Source organism: Lithobates pipiens, unplaced genomic scaffold (assembly GCF_037356315.1).
Source record: "Lithobates pipiens isolate NorthernLeopardFrog02 unplaced genomic scaffold, aLitPip1_a1.2 Scaffold_1, whole genome shotgun sequence".
NCBI lineage: Eukaryota > Metazoa > Chordata > Amphibia > Anura > Ranidae > Lithobates > Lithobates pipiens.
Window position 1 is genome coordinate 149,186,113 of NW_027507685.1, and position 19,607 is coordinate 149,205,719.

A 19,607-nucleotide genomic window follows, 5' to 3' on the forward strand; every position below is an offset into this window, starting at 1 on the left:
TAAATTCATGATGAAGGGGGAACAAACCCCGAAAAGCATACAGTTATCCATGTTACATCTGTTTAAAGGGAATGTCCTCATTGAATTACAAGCTGTGCTCGGCTTCTCATATCCTTCTTTGTTTTTCTTTTTTTATCTTACCAAGGAATACAGAAACCAATCATTGCTGAAATACCAATTTTTAAGAGGGTGTATTTATTTAAGGGAGCGTAGCAGTAACCAACTAAGCTTGTAACTCCTAATAGAGTTCCAAAGGACCATAGAACACACTACCAACTTATTGTGGTATGGCATTTTAAAGCGGAGGTCCACCCTAAAGTGGACCTTCCGCTCATTGGAATCCTCCGCCCCTCCGGCGCCACAATTGTCACCTTTCAGGGGGGAGGGGGGTGCAAGTACCTGTACAGTACAGGTATCTGCACCCACTTCCGGCATAGCTATCTGCGGAAAGGGGCGTAGATTATGCCCCTTTCCGAAAGTCCCCCGCTGCCTGCTGGCAAACGCACGGATCCCAGAGGCAGCGGGACCATCCTTATTGCGCAGCGCGACTCGCGCATGCGCAGTAGAGAACCGGGAAATTAAGCCGAAAGGCTTCACTTCCTGATTCCCATACCCAAGATGGCGGCGTCAGCACCCGAGAGACGATCGAGAGATCGGCTTCGGGTGCCGACATCGCAGGTGTGCTGGGCGGGTAAGTATCCTTATTTTAAAAGTCAGCAGCTGCAGTATTTGTAGCTGCTGGCTTTTAAAAAAAAAAAACGGCGGAACTCCCGGCGGACTCCCGCTTTAAGAAAAAATAAACAAGACAAATGTTATACACAAATTATTTTTACAGATATCAAATTATGGTAAATATACAGTGTACATCTCTCATAAACCATATAATACTTGACACCTATACTCAAACTTTTTTATATACCGCATATACCATGTCTACATTAAATTGTAATACTAAACGCATCTTATTAAATATACAATGTCTAAGACAGGATATACATAATAAATAAAAGAGTGCTTTATATATAACATGTCCTTTAAATATAACTCGTGTCCTTAATATGAAAAAAGTGCCTTGTGCAAAAAGTGCCATAAAAGTAACCTTCAGTGCATCACATCACCACAGTGCTCCACCACCACTCAAGAAAACTCACCAGATTCCCTTGACCTCTCAAAGCAGCACTTTCCTTTTGAAGTTTGATATGCAAGACTAGTCTTTTTTAGGGTTAACAGTTTTTGTGTCAGCGTCATGTTAGTGAGGTTTTAGTCTGAATTATTTATTATTATTATTTCTGAATGTTTTCGGATCAATGTCATTGTAAATTTTGTTTTTAAAATGTATTTAAATTAATATTTAACCACTTTCAGACCGGACCAATTTGCTGGTCAAAGACCAGACCACTTTTTGCGATTCGGCACTGCGTCTCTTTAACTGACAATTGCGCGGTCGTGCGACGTGGCTCCCAAACAAAATTGACGTCCTTTTTTTCCCACAAATAGAGCTTTCTTTTGGTGGTATTTGATCACCCCTGCGGTTTTTATTTTTTGCGCTATAAACAAAAATACAGCGACAATTTTGAAAAAAACGCATTATTTTTTACTTTTTGTTATAATAAATATCCCCCAAAAATATATTAAAAAAACATTGTTTTCCCTCAGTTTAGGCCGATACGTATTCTTCTACATATGTTTGGTAAAAAAATCACAATAAGCAATTATTGATTGGTTTGCGCAAAAGTTATAGCGTTTACAAAATAGGGATAGTTTTATAGCATTTTTATTAATAATTTTTTATTATTTTTTTTTTACTAGTAATGGCGGCGATCAGCGATTTTTATTGTGACTGCGACATTGTGGGGGACCCATCGGACATTTTTGACACATTTTTGGGACCATTGTCATTTATACAGTAATCACTGCTATATAAATGCAGTGATTCCTGTGTAAATGACACTGGCAGTGAAGGGGTTAACCAGTGGGTGGCAGTGTAGGGGTTAAGTGTTCCTAGGGGTGTGTTACTAACTGTGGGGGGGTTGGGCTTTCATTTAGTGAACACTGATCTCTGTTCCAATCACATGGAGCAGAGATCAGCGTCACTAGTTGCTAGGCAGAATGGAGAAATGCTGTTTACTCTGCATTTCCTCCATTCGGCCGCTCCATGAGACGATCACGGGGATGCCCGCGGCGATCGAGTCCGCGGGTCCCGCGAACGGACTCACGGGGGACCCGACCAGCGCGGGAGTGCGCCGCCGGCGGCACGCTCCCGATGGCAGGACGGCATTGAATATTGGACGTACCTGTACGCCAATATGCCTGCCCGTGCCATTCTGTCGACGTACGTCGTCGTGCGCTGGTCGGGAAGTGGTTAAGGTTGGTTTCACACCTACTGTATATGTCCTATTTTTATGCTTTTTTTTCTTTTTAAAGATATGTTTTACTGATTTTTAAGCCTAGTATACATGGGCCGAGTGTTGGGCGACCATTCAATAGAAACTGGCTGGCATTTGGCCCGTGTGTATGGCGCCTGGCCTGACTGAAGCTGGACGCAAAACAGACAGGCGTTGAATTCTTTTTTTTTTATAGCCACATCAGCGAATCTTCGAGAGAGACTAAAATCAACTTTACGTTCATCACTGTCTCTTATTATTAGTCTTCACATCATTGTAGCTGTATATTTTATTTATTTCTCTCTCTCTTTTTTTTTTTTTTTTATTTTATATATGAATTTATTTCGTTTTCTTTAAAAAATTTTAGATTATTTCATCCTACTCCCATTATAATAAATTTTAACTCCTTCCCTCCCCCCCCAACCCCAACATGTCAGTAGTGTTCCTTACCTAAATATCTTCCTCTTATCAAGGTCTTTGTGGTCTTAATTGTGCTGTATAGCTCCATTCTCGCTTAAAATCTTTCCATCCAATCCATTTTTTTTTATGAATACTGCTCTTTCATCTTCATCTGTCAAACTCAGGCTTTCCAAATTGAATATTTCCTCTACCGCATCTACCCACTCCCATGTCGTTGGGCATTCAACCTCCTGCCATTTTCTGGGGATCAGTTTTTTTCGCTGCATTTAAAAGATGTGGGATGATTGTATCCTGATATTGTTTGACCCCTCCCTCTGTACCATGGAAAAGTACTATCCAGGGATCCACTTTCACAGTTATTTGGGTTATTTCCTTTATCATTTGTAGAATCTTATCCCAATATGTCTTAATTTTTGCGCACCCCCACCATAAGTGTGCCATTGTTCCTGTAATTTTGCAACCACGCCAACACTCGGCTGTCCTTCCCTGTTGATATTTAGCAATCTTATCCGGGGTATTATACCATCGAGATATAAGTTTGTAATTCATCTCGGCTGTTTTATTGTCTATTGCCGAACTATGTGTTATTTTCAATATTTTATTTATTGTTTCTTTATATTTTTGTGACCCTAATTCCCTTTCCCACTTGTTTATGTATGGCGGTATCTCCAACTGGCTGGCCGATATCAGCAGCCCATACAACCTTGAGATTGTACCCTTAACTCTATCTGCTGTACAGAGTTTCTCCAGCCCAGTCAGTTCGTCTTCAGATCTAATTGGCTGAGGCAGCCTTTCTATGAAGTGGGCCAGCTGGAGATAGCGCCACCTATCAATCGCCATAAATCCCCTGTGTGCTAAATCTTCGTGTGAAATAAGTTTCCCTTTTTTAATTATATCTTTTATTTGTGGCCCTTCCTTTTTTAACCAATTCCCTCCTATCTCCCTTCTACCAGGGGGAAAATACTCATTATCTTTCAAAGCTATCAAAGGTGAGTTATAGTGTCCGTTTAATCTTTTATATACCCCATCCCAAGTTTTGAATACAATCCGTGTCAACTCATTTGTGTCTATATCTAATGCCCTATATTTTGGAGGATTCCATATTATCTTGCTAAGTTGTGCCTTACTGTATATATATTCTAAGTTCACCCACTTTTTCTCATCTTTTTTTCTCCCTCACCCATTCAACAATTCTCGACAACACGACAGCCTGATAGTAATATTGCAAGTCTGGGACTGCCAGCCCCCCTCGCCGTTTCTCTTGTTTTAGTACGCTGTGGGAGATCCTAGGTTTTTTATTATTCCATATATATTTACTCATTAGTGATTTTAACTTTAAAAAATAGCTGGAGGGTATTCCGATCGGCAACATCTGGAATTTATATAGAATTTTTGGGAGGATAAACATTTTGAACACGTTTATTCGACCCAACCAAGATATAGATCTATTATCTACCCTTCTGAGTTCAGTTTTGATTTCATTTAATAATGGGATATAATTTAAGTGGTAAATCTTATCCAGAGTACGCGCCAATTTTATTCCCAGATATTTCGGACAAGCGTTGAATTCTAAAGCAGCCTTAAAGTGTATTAACACCAGTGTTGGTCATCTTACTTTAAAAAAAAGTAATTAGTTAAGTTACAAATTACTACTCCCAAAAAGTAATTGTATTAGTAACTCGGTTACTACCTTGGAAAAGTAATTAGTTACTCAGCAAAGTAACTGTGACAGGGGTGGCACTTGAGGGGGTGGCAGCGGTGGTACTTGGGATGTGTGGCAGTGGTGGTGGGGTACAGTACTTGGGGGGTGGCAGCGGTGGTACTTGGGGGGGTGGCAGGCAGCGGTGGTACTTGGGGGGTGGCAGTGGCGCCATCCTCTCCCACCACCACCCCTGCCTCTTACTGATCCCATCCCCCACCACCACTGATCTCATCCCTACCATATCTCCCCGATCACCTCTGTTGTAGAAGTGATGGTGGGTGGGTAGGGATGGCATCAGTAAGAAGCAGAGGTGGTGGAGGACTTGGGATGGATCGATTGCACTGCAATTCGAATCGTCAGACAGTCACTTACTTGAATGCCTCCAGGGATGCCTTTCCTCATAGGGAGAGAGAGAGACCCTCCCCTTCACTCGATTGGTGTCAGCTGGTCAGCTGACTTCATTTTTCAGTGTCTGCCCCGCCTCCCTACATTCTCTCTCTGGATAGGCGGAGCAGGATGGGACGGTCCAGACAGTCTCTCTGAGTCTCCGCCTCTTCTCAGCTCAGCGGGCGAAAGCTCCCCTCCCCGCGGCGGAACAAACGGCCAGGCAGCACAGCCACGACGAGCCTCCCAGATGTTAGATGTAATTGAGGTAATGCCGTCCAAGTAATGGGTTACCATGAGGGGAAGAGTAATCAGTTAGATTACTTGTTACCCTCTAAAGTAACTGCATTACGTAACTCTGTTTATTTTAACTGAGTTACTTACATCACTGATTAACACACCTATAGTGTTAATTAACGTTTTTGCATGTGTTGTACATACATTCATGTTGTGTCAGGCAACACTCCTCAAGAGCCCTGTGAGATTTGTTTCTTTATTTTGTACAAGGTTAAAATGGGAAATTATCACTTTTGACGCTTTGCAACCATACCTAGATTGTTCTTAGGATTTTGTCTCTAACTTGCCCATGAGATCCAAACAAACTTTCCACTGTTTGGTCCTTTGCTGTAGCAAAAATTTAAATGTAGAATTATAAGGTTAATTGAACTATTACTTCTAGGTACCCAAATTAATTTACAATTTGCAATGCTGAGGTTTCGTGAACTGATTGAATGGTGTCTTTGTATAATGGGAAGAGACTGAACTTCTCCCAATTAACACAAAATCTTTGTATTTGGTTGTATGCAATCCACAAATGCAGTTTGAGGTCTACTTAATCCACTCAAGCGATCCCTAGCTGGGTACTAAACAGCATTAAAGTCTCCTACAAAATGGGGGGCAGGGGCTGCATCTATTATATTTAGGGTTTGTAGGGAGATTTTATTTGGGAAAGTAGTGAAGTAAATGCGTGGGAACAAAAACATTCACTAGGATCAGTGTTCTGCTAGCTATTTGCAAAGTGAGAACAGTATACCATATTGACTGTCAGGGGCCAAATCAGAGATTTCAGGATATCAGCATCGAGGGCTTTTGCAAGTCTAAAGTGTGAGGTATGGGTAGCACTGAAGGTTTTGCTTTTCAAGTGCCAGAAGTTTTAACTGTGATAAATGTGTCCCCTTAATAAAATATGTGGCTTGTATTCTTTCCTAAATTTCTGAAGGGTGAACACCAGGAATCACACGAGAGGCAAATTCAGGCTTCTGGTATTCCAGGAAATTACTTTCAGGTTATTATACATTCAAGAAATCTCACAAATAAACTGCAGGAGAGCATGAAAGAGCGTATGTGACAATGTAATATGAGTAAGTTAGGAGACCTGGATGTCAAGTTAATACAATGAGAGACAACAATAACATCCCGACCCACTCCTCCCTACTTATCCATCACTATTATGGAGCGTTTTAAAACCCAAACCATAGGAAACATGGCAACTTCCATTATTATACGGAAGGTGGTATTAATCAACATGGAGACCCCGGTTCCACATGTCTTCCCCAGTAAGGTTTAGGTTGTAGTGGATGAAGTGTATAGAATCAAGGAGTACTAGTGGTCAAGGACTTCAATAACAAAGTTAGGGGTAACAAGCTAGAGCGATTATTCAGGTTGTACTATGCCAAAGCTGGGGGATTTTGGCTCTGTAATGAGGTAAAATCTCTTTGAGGGTATAGTATGCTGTAGAAGAGTTAGCAGAATGGAAGTTCGACACTGTCTCAATGGGCAAGACAACACTGGTCATAGGTAAAACAAAACAGCAGTTTGACAATCTGCCCTTGGCTTGTTTACAGTATGTGAATTAAGGGACCTGGGTGTAAGTCCACAAGTTCTGAATGGAGTAAGGGATGTGCTCAACCCAAGTGATTCCAAAGCAAAAGTAATGATCAAAGTTGAACACAATAAAAGAAAGAGGGAACTTAGAAGTAGGGTAATCATTTGATCCTTCATGAGCATTTGTTTAGAGGGCTGAGGCCAACCAGGCCATGGTTTCTTTTCATTCAGGGATGCAAAGAAGGTAGTTCTACCTGCAGTGATCGGTCAGAGATTGACAGGGGATAACATGGCACATTGTAGGCTTTTATTTTAGAGGCATTCTTTGATTTTGGCATAGGAGGTATGGTGTTTTTGGTCATCTACCAGGAAGTTGCGGCTTTGAGAATGGTGGAAGCCTTAAGGCTTTGAGAAGGGTGGAAGTTTAGGATCTTTACAATCAGACATCGTAGAAGTACTCCCAGTTGGGAAGGGAAAGGTGATATATGATATGCATGCATTATAACCAATGTACCAATGTTAGCGTAATAGCACTTCCCCCAGGGTATCTCTGCAAAGGTCAAGGAAGTCCCCTTAAATTTCTCAGGGAACCCCACAAATTGTATATTATTGTTACTTGACCTGTTATTCTGGTTGTCCAATTTAAGTCTGAGAAATGCCATCTCAACAGAGGAATTCCTAACTATTGTAATGAAAGGAGAGAGAGTATCCATCAGGCTGAGGATATGCTACTCTGTTGTCACAGTTTTCTCCCTCAGGTCTTGTACATTCTGTTTCAGGAAGGAGAAATCAATGTGCATGACCTCCATTTGGAATGTCATTGAAGCTTTGCAGTCTTTAATGGCTAACATTATTTGCAGCAGAGTGGACTCTGTTAAATCTGCAGGGTAATTCACTTCATCAGAGTGCAGGTCTGGTGGAGAGATAGCAGAGATGGAGGCAGTATAGGGGTATTTGTGGTGTCACACCATCCAAGACCCTGCTGGGAGGAGGTTTCCTCTGGTTAGTCTGAAGGTGAGGACAAGGCAGTGGAAGAAGTCGCTTGGTTGCTGCTGCCATGTTGCTGATGGTGGAAGTGCAGTTCCACTTCCAGTGTTCTGCTGCCCTCGCTGATTTTCCCCATGATACATGGAGCATCAAAACCAGAGGCAAGAGAGGAGAAAATTGCCACAAGATGAATGTACTAATTGATAAGAGTAGACAGTGCTCAGGTGCTATTGTGCTTCCATTGGGCCATAGCCCTTCATGCATTTTTTTGTGTTTTTCAACCCATGCTTTCAAGCATTTATGCACATTTTGATCATCTGTGTTCTCAAATGATGTAACCCTTGTCTAGGCTGTTGTTAAAAGATCCTGACATTTTCCAAAAGTAGCTAGGCCAAGAGCACATGATCTGTTGCCAGGGAGGGTCTCACAACCATGCATTTGCAGCGAATGAAAACACATATATCATGGTTTTTATATGTTCGCATTGAAATGTATGGGTCCCTTGACACACATAGACAGATAAAAAAAAAAAGCATCTGAACTATATTCCATGATGCACCATAACAGAGCATATACAGTATGTGAACTAGACGTATAGAAAACAATAGGATTTCGGGGAACATGCATTTTGATGTTTGATAGCGCTCACAGGTGTAAACTGTGCCTAACTGTATTAGATTTATTTTACAATATGTATACTTTTTTGAAAACTAAAATGACAGAGTATCCAGAACACTATAGATTAGTTACAGAGAAAACAAAGCGGTTAGCTTCCTGCTAAGGCTGAGTGCTCTAATGGCCCTTCTTATAAGTATCATGCCTCTACTCTGACCCATTCATTTGTGTGTAGATTTCAGCTTGAGCTATTGAACTCTGTTTACAGGCTTTTTAAAGCAAGAGGTAAGAACGACACAGAGGAAAACATGGAAAAAAAAAAAACTCTATCCACTATCCAACTCGATCCACTTGTCTGCTGGTTAGAAGAATACAGATTATTCATATGTAATATTTCCTATTAACTGAAAAAAAATATTGTTTTAATACAAATCATTAGAAATAAAGAAGTAAACTATATACAAATACACTTAACATTCCCTCTAAGCAAATGTATCTTAGAGAGGACAGACATTGATTGGGTTTTCCAGACAGCAGCCAGCTGGTGGGCTCAGGATCCACTCCTCCCATAGACATAAAATTGTTGCCCAGTTCAGCAACTGTTATATCATGTCTATTTGGTAGCTTTATACCAGATTGACAGCGATGGAAAACAGCCTTATTTTCCCTGAGCCCCATAGTTTGTATATGAATCCCAGAGTGTCAGAGCCGCATTACAACTGCAGCTGAAATCCATGTGTCTGGCTAAACTCATTGTGATGTGTAAGCATTGTCTGGTGAGGCGTTCTCACTCTAATGTAACCCGTCTTACAATGTATCAGCCTTTCAGACTGACTCCTGTGAAATGCTGCATCCCAGCTCTGCATTCACAGTCACTTATAATGGAGAGCAGAGATAAAATGCAGAGCCATGTTCCGGGAAGACTGCATTTCCATATCTAATGGCTGGACATCTGCCAGGCTGCTTTCAGAGGGTTTCATGGGGAATGGATCTTGTGCGTCTCCTCTGTGTACTGCGATCGTTGTTATAGTCTGGTGAGCCAATCCAGGATTGGAATGCAGATAACAAGGCCATGGCAAACCACGCTTCTTCTCTATTACGAATAAATGGTGTAGGCTTGTCTTTACATAAGTCTATACTAATTGCACAATCTGGTAGATGATTTCACTGTGCTCGTTTTATATATGCAAATTCTTTAGGAAACTCTCCAGTCAAAATTAAAAATGAAACATTGAAATGTTTACAAGGATTACAGCCTAAGTACTCAGGGCTTCCGTTTTCATTCAGGCATTGGTGCAGTACACCAGTCCATTATGTTATTAAACTGGTGATCTGGGAGCCCCTGCTTCTGATTCTTTAGAGCAGTGGTCTCCAAACTGCGGCCCTTTGCTTGCTTTTATCTGGCCCTTGGAGCACCATTTAATTAACTGATACCAACAATGAAGTATAATTCCACTGACACCAACGATGTGGCACAATTCCTCCCAGTGACACCAACGTTGTGGCACAATTCCTCCCAATGACACCAATGATGGGACACAATTCCTCTCAATGACACCAGGAGCAGAGAGGCCCAATGACACCAATGATGGGACACAATTCTTTCCAATGACACCAACAATGGGACCCAATTACACCAATGATGGAACACAGATCCTCCCAATGATGGGGCACAATTTCTCTCAATGACACCAGCAATAGGGCCCACTGACACCAATGATGGGATACAATTCCTCCCACTCACACCATTGATGGGGCACAATTCCTTCCACTGACACCAATGATGGGGCATTGTTTTTTCCCACTGCCATCTGGACCTTTTCTACTCTCAATGGCCCACAGTCCGGCCCCCCTAAAGTCTGAAAGCCAGTAAACTGGCCCTTTGTTTAGGAAGTTTGGAGATCCCTTCTTTAGAGGAATTTCCAAACACACCCTCTGCAGGCTTCCCATTGACTCTCACAAACAGCTCACAAAGATTCAAGTAAAGGTAAAATAATTCCAGTAATAAGGAGTTCCTCACAGCCAATAATGTGATCCAAACTCATCTTGGAGGTTTGAAGGCTGTGACTCCATGACATACCATGACTCTGTGTGCTACAATGCACGTGTTTTTGTAGGCACCTTGTGGCGGGCTGCGTTAGGAGGCCCATTCAAAAAGAAGGAGGTATGTAAAAAGGTCTTCTACTGAGAGAGTGCTCAGAGTGGAACTTAGTGGTGAAAGTTAGCAGTAGACCAGGCAGGAGGAGGTATATCAGCACAGGGTGTGCATAAATGTAGGGCCAGTAAAATGTTGCACTCTTTCTTATATGTATTCATATACACCATGTAGCCAAAAGTTAGTAGACACCTTACCATCACATCAATAAAGGCTTGTTGGATATCCCATTTCAAAACCATGGGCAAGAGTATAGAGGTGCCCCCCCTTTTGAACTATACCAACCTCCATTCTTCTGAAAAGGCTTTCTACAAGATGTTGGAGTGTATCTGTATATCAGTGTGCCCATTCAGCCAGGAGAGCCTTTGTGAGGCCAGGTATTATTTTTTTATGCAAAGACCTGGCTTGAGTCATTGTTCCAGTTCATCCCATTGGTGTTCAGTAGGGCTAAGGTCTCAGTGTAGGGCACTCAAGTTCCTCTACACCAAACTTGTCAAACAATGCCTTTGCGGAGCTGGCTTTGTGTACAGGGGCACAGTCATGTTAGAACAGTAAAGGACTTTCCAAAACTGTTCACATAGGTTGGAGTTGTGTCTTTTTCAACCTCACCTACTATGCTGCCTTAAAGTTGGAAGTGCACAATTGTCTAGAATGTCTTTGTATTCTATAGCTTTAAATGTATCCTTACATATTTGCAATCTATGCAAGAATGATAGTAAGAACTGGATCATGAGCATCCCACATCACATCCCATACCCCAATCACATTACTGAGATCCTAGGGCTAGCAATTACAAAGTCAAACACTAAGGCCGTGTACACACGGGCAGATTGTCTACCCAACTAAGTTCGGCAGACAATCCGACAGACAGTCCGTTCAAAATTAGCATGAACGGACTTGACCACACACGATGAGCAGACAGTCCGCTGAAAGCGTGCATGATGACGTGTACAGCACGTAAGACGGGACTAGAAAAACGACGTCCTATACACTGCAATGCAACCTTCGGCCGTGTAAACCCTTTCTGAGCATGCGCCATACTTAGTCCGTCCAACTTGCCTACACACGAGCGGACTGTCCGCTGAAACCAAGTTTGGACGGACAAAACCAAGTTTGAACGGACTGTCTTACGGAAATTCCGTAAGACTTTGTTCGTCAGACTGTCCGCTGAAAAAGTCCCCTGAAGCCCACACACGAGCGGATTGTCCGCTGAAACACTGTTCAGCGGACTAAGTTGGACAGACAATCCGCCCGTGTGTACGCGGCCTAACATTATATGAGGTTCTTCAATAAAGAGAAGACCCAAGACAAGGAATACATAACTCCCCAATTTATACTTATTTAAGGGGAATCTATCAGACACTACTATCACCTCTTGTTTTTTTTAAGTCTGAAGCGCCATGACTGTCACACTTTTCCTTACTTAATGAATTTACTCGCCCAAACTTGTTTTGAGTCACTGACTCTTACAGTAGTGGTGTGGTTACAACCACATTTTTAGTATTTAAACAGTCCAAAAATATAAAGTCATAGCAAAGAATAGGTAAATGCTCCTGCTGCAGCAGTGGCCTGCCTGTCGTTCAAGGAGGCGTTAGATCAGGGGTCTTCAAACTATGGCTCTCCAGTTGTTCAGGAACAACTCATCATCCCATCATAATAATAATAATTAATCCCATCATGCCTAGTCATGTCCGTGAATGTCAGGCCGCGTACACACGCGCGGACTGTTTGCCCAACCTTGTTCGTCAAACAGTTTCGGCAAACAGTCCGCTCAAAATTTGCATGAGCGGACTTGCCCACACACGAGCGGACTGTTTCAGCAAACTGTTTGCCAAACAGTTCGCTCAACTTTTGAAATGAACGGACTCGCCCACGTAAGGAGGAGGCAAATCCGCCCATTTCGAGCGCGTGTCCAGGTAGGCGGGGCCCGCGAAGGAGACGTCGCGGGCTCCGCCGCCTGGAATGGGCTTAAAGGGGAACCCCAACGCCGAAAAAAATCGGCGTGGGGGTTCCCCCAAAGTCCACACCAGACCCTTGTCCGAGCACGCTACCCGGCCGGCCAGGAAAGGGGGGCGAGCGAGCGCGCCCCCCCTCCTGAGCCGTACCAGGCCCAGGCCGCGCGGCCCCCCCACCCCAAAGCACCTTGTCCCCATGTTGATGAGGACAAGGGCCTCTTCCCGACAACCCTGGCCGTTGGTTGTCGGGGTCTGCGGGCGGGGGGCTTATCGGAATCCGGGAGCCCCCTTTAAGAAGGGGGCCCCCGGATACCGGCCCCCCACCCTATGTGAATGAGTATGGGGTACAATGTACCCCTACCCATTCACCTGTGAAATAAAGTACAAAAAAAAACACAACACAGGGGAAAAAATATTTTATTGCACAGCTCCGGGGGTCTTCTGTCTTCGGGGGTCTTTTCGCCGGACTCCTCCGCTATGTGTGTGTAGCTCTTTTACTAGCGGAGGAGTCCGGCTTTCTTCCTCCCCGCCGCCGGCCTCTTCTCCCGACTTCGGGGGTCTTGTCCCCCTCTTCGGTTCTTCTGCCGGGCCACCGCGCCTTCTTGTAGCTCTTTTACAGGCGGTGGCCCGGTCTTCTGTCGCCGCTGCCTTCCGTTCTTCTGTCGCCGCCTTCGGTTCTTCTGCCGGGCCACCGCGCCTTCTTGTAGCTCTTTTACAGGCGGTGGCCCGGTCTTCTGTCGCCGCTGTCGCTGTCGCCGCCTTCCGTTCTTGTTCTTCTTCTTCTTCTCCAGGCGATGTTGACACGTCGCTCCCTCCGGCCGGAATGCCAGGGACACGCTCCGCTGCCACTTATATAGTGACAATGGGGCGGTGTCACATGGTATATGTCACATGGGTTGGTCACATGGTGACCCCGCCCCCTTACGATGTCATAGTCCCCATGTGACATCAACCCATGTGACCAACCCATGTGACATATACCATGTGATCCCGCCCCATTGTCACTATATAAGTGACCGCACAGCGCGGCTCTGGCATTCCGGCCGGAGGGAGCGACGTGTCAACATCGCCTGGAGAAGAAGAACAAGAACAAGAAGAAGAACAAGAACGGAAGGCGGCGACAGCGGCGACAGAAGACCGGGCCACCGCCTGTAAAAGAGCTACAAGAAGGCGCGGTGGCCCGGCAGAAGAACCGAAGGCGGCGACAGAAGAACGGAAGGCAGCGGCGACAGAAGACCGGGCCACCGCCTGTAAAAGAGCTACAAGAAGGCGCGGTGGCCCGGCAGAAGAACCGAAGAGGGGGACAAGACCCCCGAAGTCGGGAGAAGAGGCCGGCGGCGGGGAGGAAGAAAGCCGGACTCCTCCGCTAGTAAAAGAGCTACACACACATAGCGGAGGAGTCCGGCGAGAAGACCCCCGAAGACGGAAGACCCCCGGAGCTGTGCAATAAAATATTTTTTCCCCTGTGTTGTGTTTTTTTTTGTACTTTATTTCACAGGTGAATGGGTAGGGGTACATTGTACCCCATACTCATTCACATAGGGTGGGGGGCCGGTATCCGGGGGCCCCCTTCTTGAATGAATGAATGAATGAAATACTTATATAGCGCACAATGCGAACTGAATCGCCTCTAGGATTCCGATAAGCCCCCCGCCCGCAGACCCCGACAACCAACGGCCAGGGTTGTCGGGAAGAGGCCCTTGTCCTCATCAACATGGGGACAAGGTGCTTTGGGGTGGGGGGGCCGCGCGGCCCCCCCTTCCCCAAGGCACCCCCCATGTTGAGGGCACGCGGCCTGGTACGGCTCAGGAGGGGGGGCGCGCTCGCTCGCCCCCCTTTCCTGGCCGGCCGGGTAGCGTGCTCGGACAAGGGTCTGGTGTGGACTTTGGGGGAACCCCCACGCCGATTTTTTTCGGCGTTGGGGTTCCCCTTTAAGCCCATTCCAGGCGGCGGAGCCCGCGACGTCTCCTTCGCGGGCCCCGCCTACCTGGACACGCGCTCGAAATGGGCGGACTTTCCGAGCGGGAACAGTCCGCTCATTTCAAAAGTACAGCGGACAGGCCCACACACGGGCGGACTGTTTGCTCAAACACAGTTTCAGCGGACAGTTTTTCGGAATTTCCGAAAGACTTTGTCCGTCCAACTGTCCGCTGAAACTGTCCGCTGAAGCCCCACACACGAGCGGACTGTCCGCCCAAACACTGTTCAGCGGACAAGGTTGGGCGAACAGTCCGCCCGTGTGTACGCGGCCTCAGAGTTTTATAATGCCTCATGGGATGTGTAGTTCCGCAACAGCTGGAGGGCCATAGTTTGAAGATCCCTGTGTTAGATACTTCACAATGGTTTCATCCTTTTCATTTACCACCCACTTAAAGTATACAAAGGCAAAACAGGGGGATGGGGTTAGTGACGTGTTATAAATTCATCTCTATGTAGCGCACCCCACATAGGAGCCTCTGGTGAATAGAGATTCTCCACCCTGCACAGCCAGGCACACTTATGCCGCGTACACACGACCAGACTTTCCGGAAGACTAGGTCCGACGGTCTTCCCGACTGACTTTCGGCGGAGGTCAGATGGACTTAACAAACGGACTTGGCCACACACGAACGGACTAAGTCCATTTGAAAGTCCGTTAGTTTTGAATGTCGTGATGTAAAGGGGACTAAACAAGGAAGTTCAATAGCCCTTACATCGTATTTGGTCCGTTGGACTAGCAAACAGAAAAACAGTTTTCCCAATTTTTAGTCCGTCGCAGTTGAGTCCGTCGGATAGATTTGGGCTAGCCCACACACGATCGGATTTTTCGACAGACTTATCCCGTCGGACCTAGTCTGCCGGAAAGTCCGGTCATGTGTACGCGGCATTAGAGTCAGTGAACAGTCCAGCACTTTGATTTTGTGTTTCATTGAGTGGATAAAACCTAAATAGGGAGGAATTAGGGGGATTATGGGATGCCCACTTGACTATAGAGTGCTTCAAGGACAACTCTTCCTATGTAAAGCAATATACACTCCTCTTCCTCCAGCACTCACTTGCTTGCAGAAACACAGACTCAGCTGGGACACTTTAGTAAATCTGACAAAAAGCACTCAACCAGATTAAGCAGAAGCCCTTTTGGTGTGTAGAGAAAAAGTAAAATTTCCAGCTACATCCTCGGCTACCGATCCCAGTACCAACTCTTCAGGCACTGCCCAGCTTGCCTGGCTGCAGCTGCCTCTTTCACTAGTTCACCTGGCTACTACTTCTCCACAGCCCTCCCAGACTGCACACTCACCAGCCATCTGGCTGTCTTCTCCATGGAGATCTCCTGGATGTGCTAACTCTCTCCCACTGTCCTTACACCTGCTTCCATGCATCCAGGACAGGACTCCTCTGTGTGTTGTAAGAGGATCCCTCCAGCACCTGAGCCCCAGGCCCGAGGTCACCCTCCCTCCCCAGACTAGGGGGCAGCTTCAAGGACCATCGGCAGCCTCCTCTGCACTCCATCTTCAGCTTCCACTCAAATGCCCCCTGCTGGCACCCATTACCCTCTGCCAGCTCACTTACTGGGAATTGGCTGGGGCCCTCCTCAATAGTCCAGGCAGCTCCTTCTAACCTCTGTCCCATTTTTCTAGAAGCTTCTCCAAGGTTCCAGCAAGTAGCGGGATGATCAAAGGTGCTGCCTAATGAGTCATCCACCCTCTCTGAGTCACTCACCCTGACCCATATTCAACCCAGCCTAAATTTTCTGCACTACAAAACTAACTTTGTACGCCTATCACTCTACACAAGAGGGTGCTACACTTACTGGCCATCACTGGCTCCTGCTTTCCTCTGTTTACATGATGATAAATGATCGAGCCAATCTGTTCTATTGTCAGGAAATGCATATTGAGGTATTGCTGTAGAATTAATTTGAAAGTAATTTTATTAAGGATACTTTAACATTTACAATGCTGTGAAAAAGTATTTGCCCCCTTTCTGATTTTTTATTTTGTTGCATTTTTGTCACACTTAAATGACTCAGATCATCAAAAAATGTTATTGTTACAAAAACATAACCTAGGTAAATACAAAATGCAGTTTTTAAATAATGTTTTAATTTATTAAGGCAAAAAAAGCTGTCCAAACCTTCCTGGCTTTATGTGAAAAAGTAATTGGCCCTTAAACCTAATAACTGGTTGTGCCTTGGTGGCAACAACTGCAATCAAGCATTTGTGATAACTGGCAATGAGTTTTTCACATTGCTGTCAAGCAATTTAGGCCCACTCTTCTTTGCAGAATTGTTTTAATTCAGCCAGTTGGAGGGTTTTCCAGCATGAACGGCCTGTGTAAGGTCATGATACAGCATCTCAATTATATTTAAGCCCAAGCTTTGACTAGGCCACTCCAAAACCTACATTTTGCTTTGTTTGAACCATTTGGAGGTGGACTTGCTGTTGTGTTTCAGATCATTGTCCTGCTGCATAACCTAAGTGCGATTGAGCTTGAGGTCACGAACTGATGGCCGTTTAGGATTTTCTGGTAGAACTCAGAATTCATGGTTCCATCAATTATGGTATGTCGTCCAGGTCCTGAAACTGAAAAGCAGCACCAGATCATCACACTACCACCATGCTACCACCACCATGTTTCACTGTTGTTATGATGTTCTTGTTATGAAATTCTGTATTCATTTGTCTCACCAGTCCACAGAATATTTGCCTAAAAGTCTTGGGGATAATCAAGATTTTTCTTTTTTGGTAAATGTGAGATGAGCCTTTGTGTTCTTTTTGGTCAGCAGTCGCTTTGGCCTCGGAACTCTACCATGGATGCCATTTTTGCCCAGTCTCTTTCTTATTGTTGAATCGTGAACACTGGCTGATCTTACCTGAGGCAAGTGAGGCCTGCAGTTCATTAGATGTCGTTCTGGATTCTTTTATGACCTCCTAGATGAAACGTCGTCATGCTCTTGGAGTGATTTTTGTAGGCTAGCCACTCCTGGGAAGCTTCCCCACTGTTCCAAGTTATATCCATTTGTGGATAATGGCTCTCTCCGTCGTTCACTGGAGTTCCAAAGCCTTAGAAATGGCTTTGAAACTCTTCCTAGACTGATACATGTGCATTACTTTGTTTCTAATCTGTTCTTGAATTTGTGTAGATTGTGGCATGATGTGTGGCTTTTTGTGATCTGATAGCGTGCTTCACTTTGCCAGACAGCTTCTATTTATGTGATTTCTTTATTCAACAGGGCTGGCAGTAATCAGGCCCGGGTGTGGCAAGTGAAATTTAACTCAGCTTTCTAAAAAAATTGTGGTTAATAACAGTTCAATCATGATTCAGCATGTGAGGGGCAATTACTTTTTCACATAGGGCCAGGCAGGTTTGAACAGCTTTTTTACCTTAAATGAAATAATAATTTACAAACTGCATCTTGGATTTATTCGGGTTATCCTTGTGTAATATTAAAATTTGTTAGATGATCTGAATTTCTGTGAGAAATATGCAAAAAATAAAAAATCAGGTGGGGACAAATACTTTTTTCACAGCACTGTATACATGCTTGTATTTTAATATATTAATTATTAATGTCATATATAGACATAAGTCTTTATTAGGGGAACATGATTAACTACACAGTAAGTACATAGCTAAAGTCAAAAGATTTTTTTAAAGTTTTGTATAGAATGTGGATATGTTAGAACCTATTTCAAGTGTCTTTTGCTGTCCCCACTGATTACAGTCAATGGCTCTTGTTGTCCTGGTGATTGTCTCTGATACAGGAAAGATTGATAATCTAAATTATTTGAGTTGTCACTAGAATAAAAGGTGAGAGGGAATCTTTCAATGCGGACACCTGTTATAATGACAACCATATCAGAGGGGAGACCTCCCCACTTCAGAGTTATCTAGGTGTCTCTGGAAGAGAAAGTGAAGAAAAATTTCTATGATGGGACACAGACAGAAACAAAACCTGGCAGGAGTTTTAACCATTCTCTACTGTATACAATATTAAAAACGAACGGTTTTGACTTTCCATATGCTTTAAGTATATCTCTAGCTTGGATATAGAAGAAAATGGTTAAAGCTCCTATCAGGATTATATTTGCTGTGTCAGAAATCAAGGTTCCCTCTCAATTTCTGTCCTAGGAGTAAAAGGAAATCTTCCCAAAGTGAAGGGAAATCCCCTTTTGAACAGTTGTTACCAGAACAGGTATCTACTTTCAGAAGTGCTTGATGGCTCGGTCCCCCACCGTGTTCTGGCTCCATCCTCTAAATCCCACATCAATACAGGACACAGAAGTGACATAGTGGTCTGGGGATGGAACTTCAGTAAAAAATATTTCTCCCTAAAAGAAAATTAAAATACCTTTTAGCTTTAGTCCATCTAGCTACCTTTTTCGGCAATCCAGTATGCTTGCCGAAATAATGTACTTGGCACATTTCATAGAAACCACTTCTGACGCCCCAGTATCCCAGTTGCTTTCTGACACCCCAGTATCCCAGTTGCTTTCTGACGCCCCGGTATCCCAATTGCTTTCTGACACCCCGGTGTCCCAGTTGCTTTCTAACACCCAAGTATCCCATTTGGTCTACATTTTAGTTCATTCTTTACTGGCAGGTTACAGATGAATTACGTAGAAGACATTTTTTTAGCCACAAGTGAAAATATGTTGCATGTTTGTAAAGAATAGTTAAATTCTTTATCACTAATGTGGAAAACACATCCTTTGTCAACCGATTAACTGAAAATTGTATGTTTTTTTAAACAAATTAGCACAGATAAAACATTAATCTGAGTCTCGTATATGAGGTGGGAAGATCACTGCTTACCATCTACTGCAACTCAGTGTTACCATTAAAATAGGTAATTAAAAATAAAAACTATTAAATATAAAAACAGAACCTTTGCCAACCTTATGAAGTTACGGTAATTATTAATCATAATAAACAATTAGTAAATGTAAACTAATCTAAAGGTTTACGTAAAAGCTAGAGAGATGATTTTCTACTGTTTCATATAATTCACTAGTATAAATAATACCAGTCCCTGATTTCTATGCTCATTTTAAAGAAGACCTAGTTTTACAAGTCTTCAGGAATAAAAGGCTGACACGTCATATAATATACTGTATATATTATATACTGTCGACAGTAGATAATGTATCTCTGCCAATCAATAGCAGTAATACTCCAGTCATTTAACCGTACCTAGGCTT

At 43.9% G+C, this 19,607-nt stretch overlaps 1 protein-coding gene across 2 annotated transcripts in view; it reads left to right on the top strand.

Annotated features, from left to right (window-relative positions):
- LOC143975907 (uncharacterized) overlaps positions 1–19,607 on the top strand; it is a 217,203-nt gene that overhangs the window by 162,680 nt on the left and 34,916 nt on the right. Inside the window, exon 11 of one of the 2 annotated variants that reach the window (XM_077478451.1) lies at positions 3,758–3,793. The exons of the other annotated variant lie outside the window; for it this stretch is intronic. Coding sequence (XP_077334577.1) covers positions 3,758–3,793 — 36 coding nt within the window. The remainder of the gene's footprint in view (positions 1–3,757; positions 3,794–19,607) is intronic. 2 annotated transcript variants of the gene reach the window in all.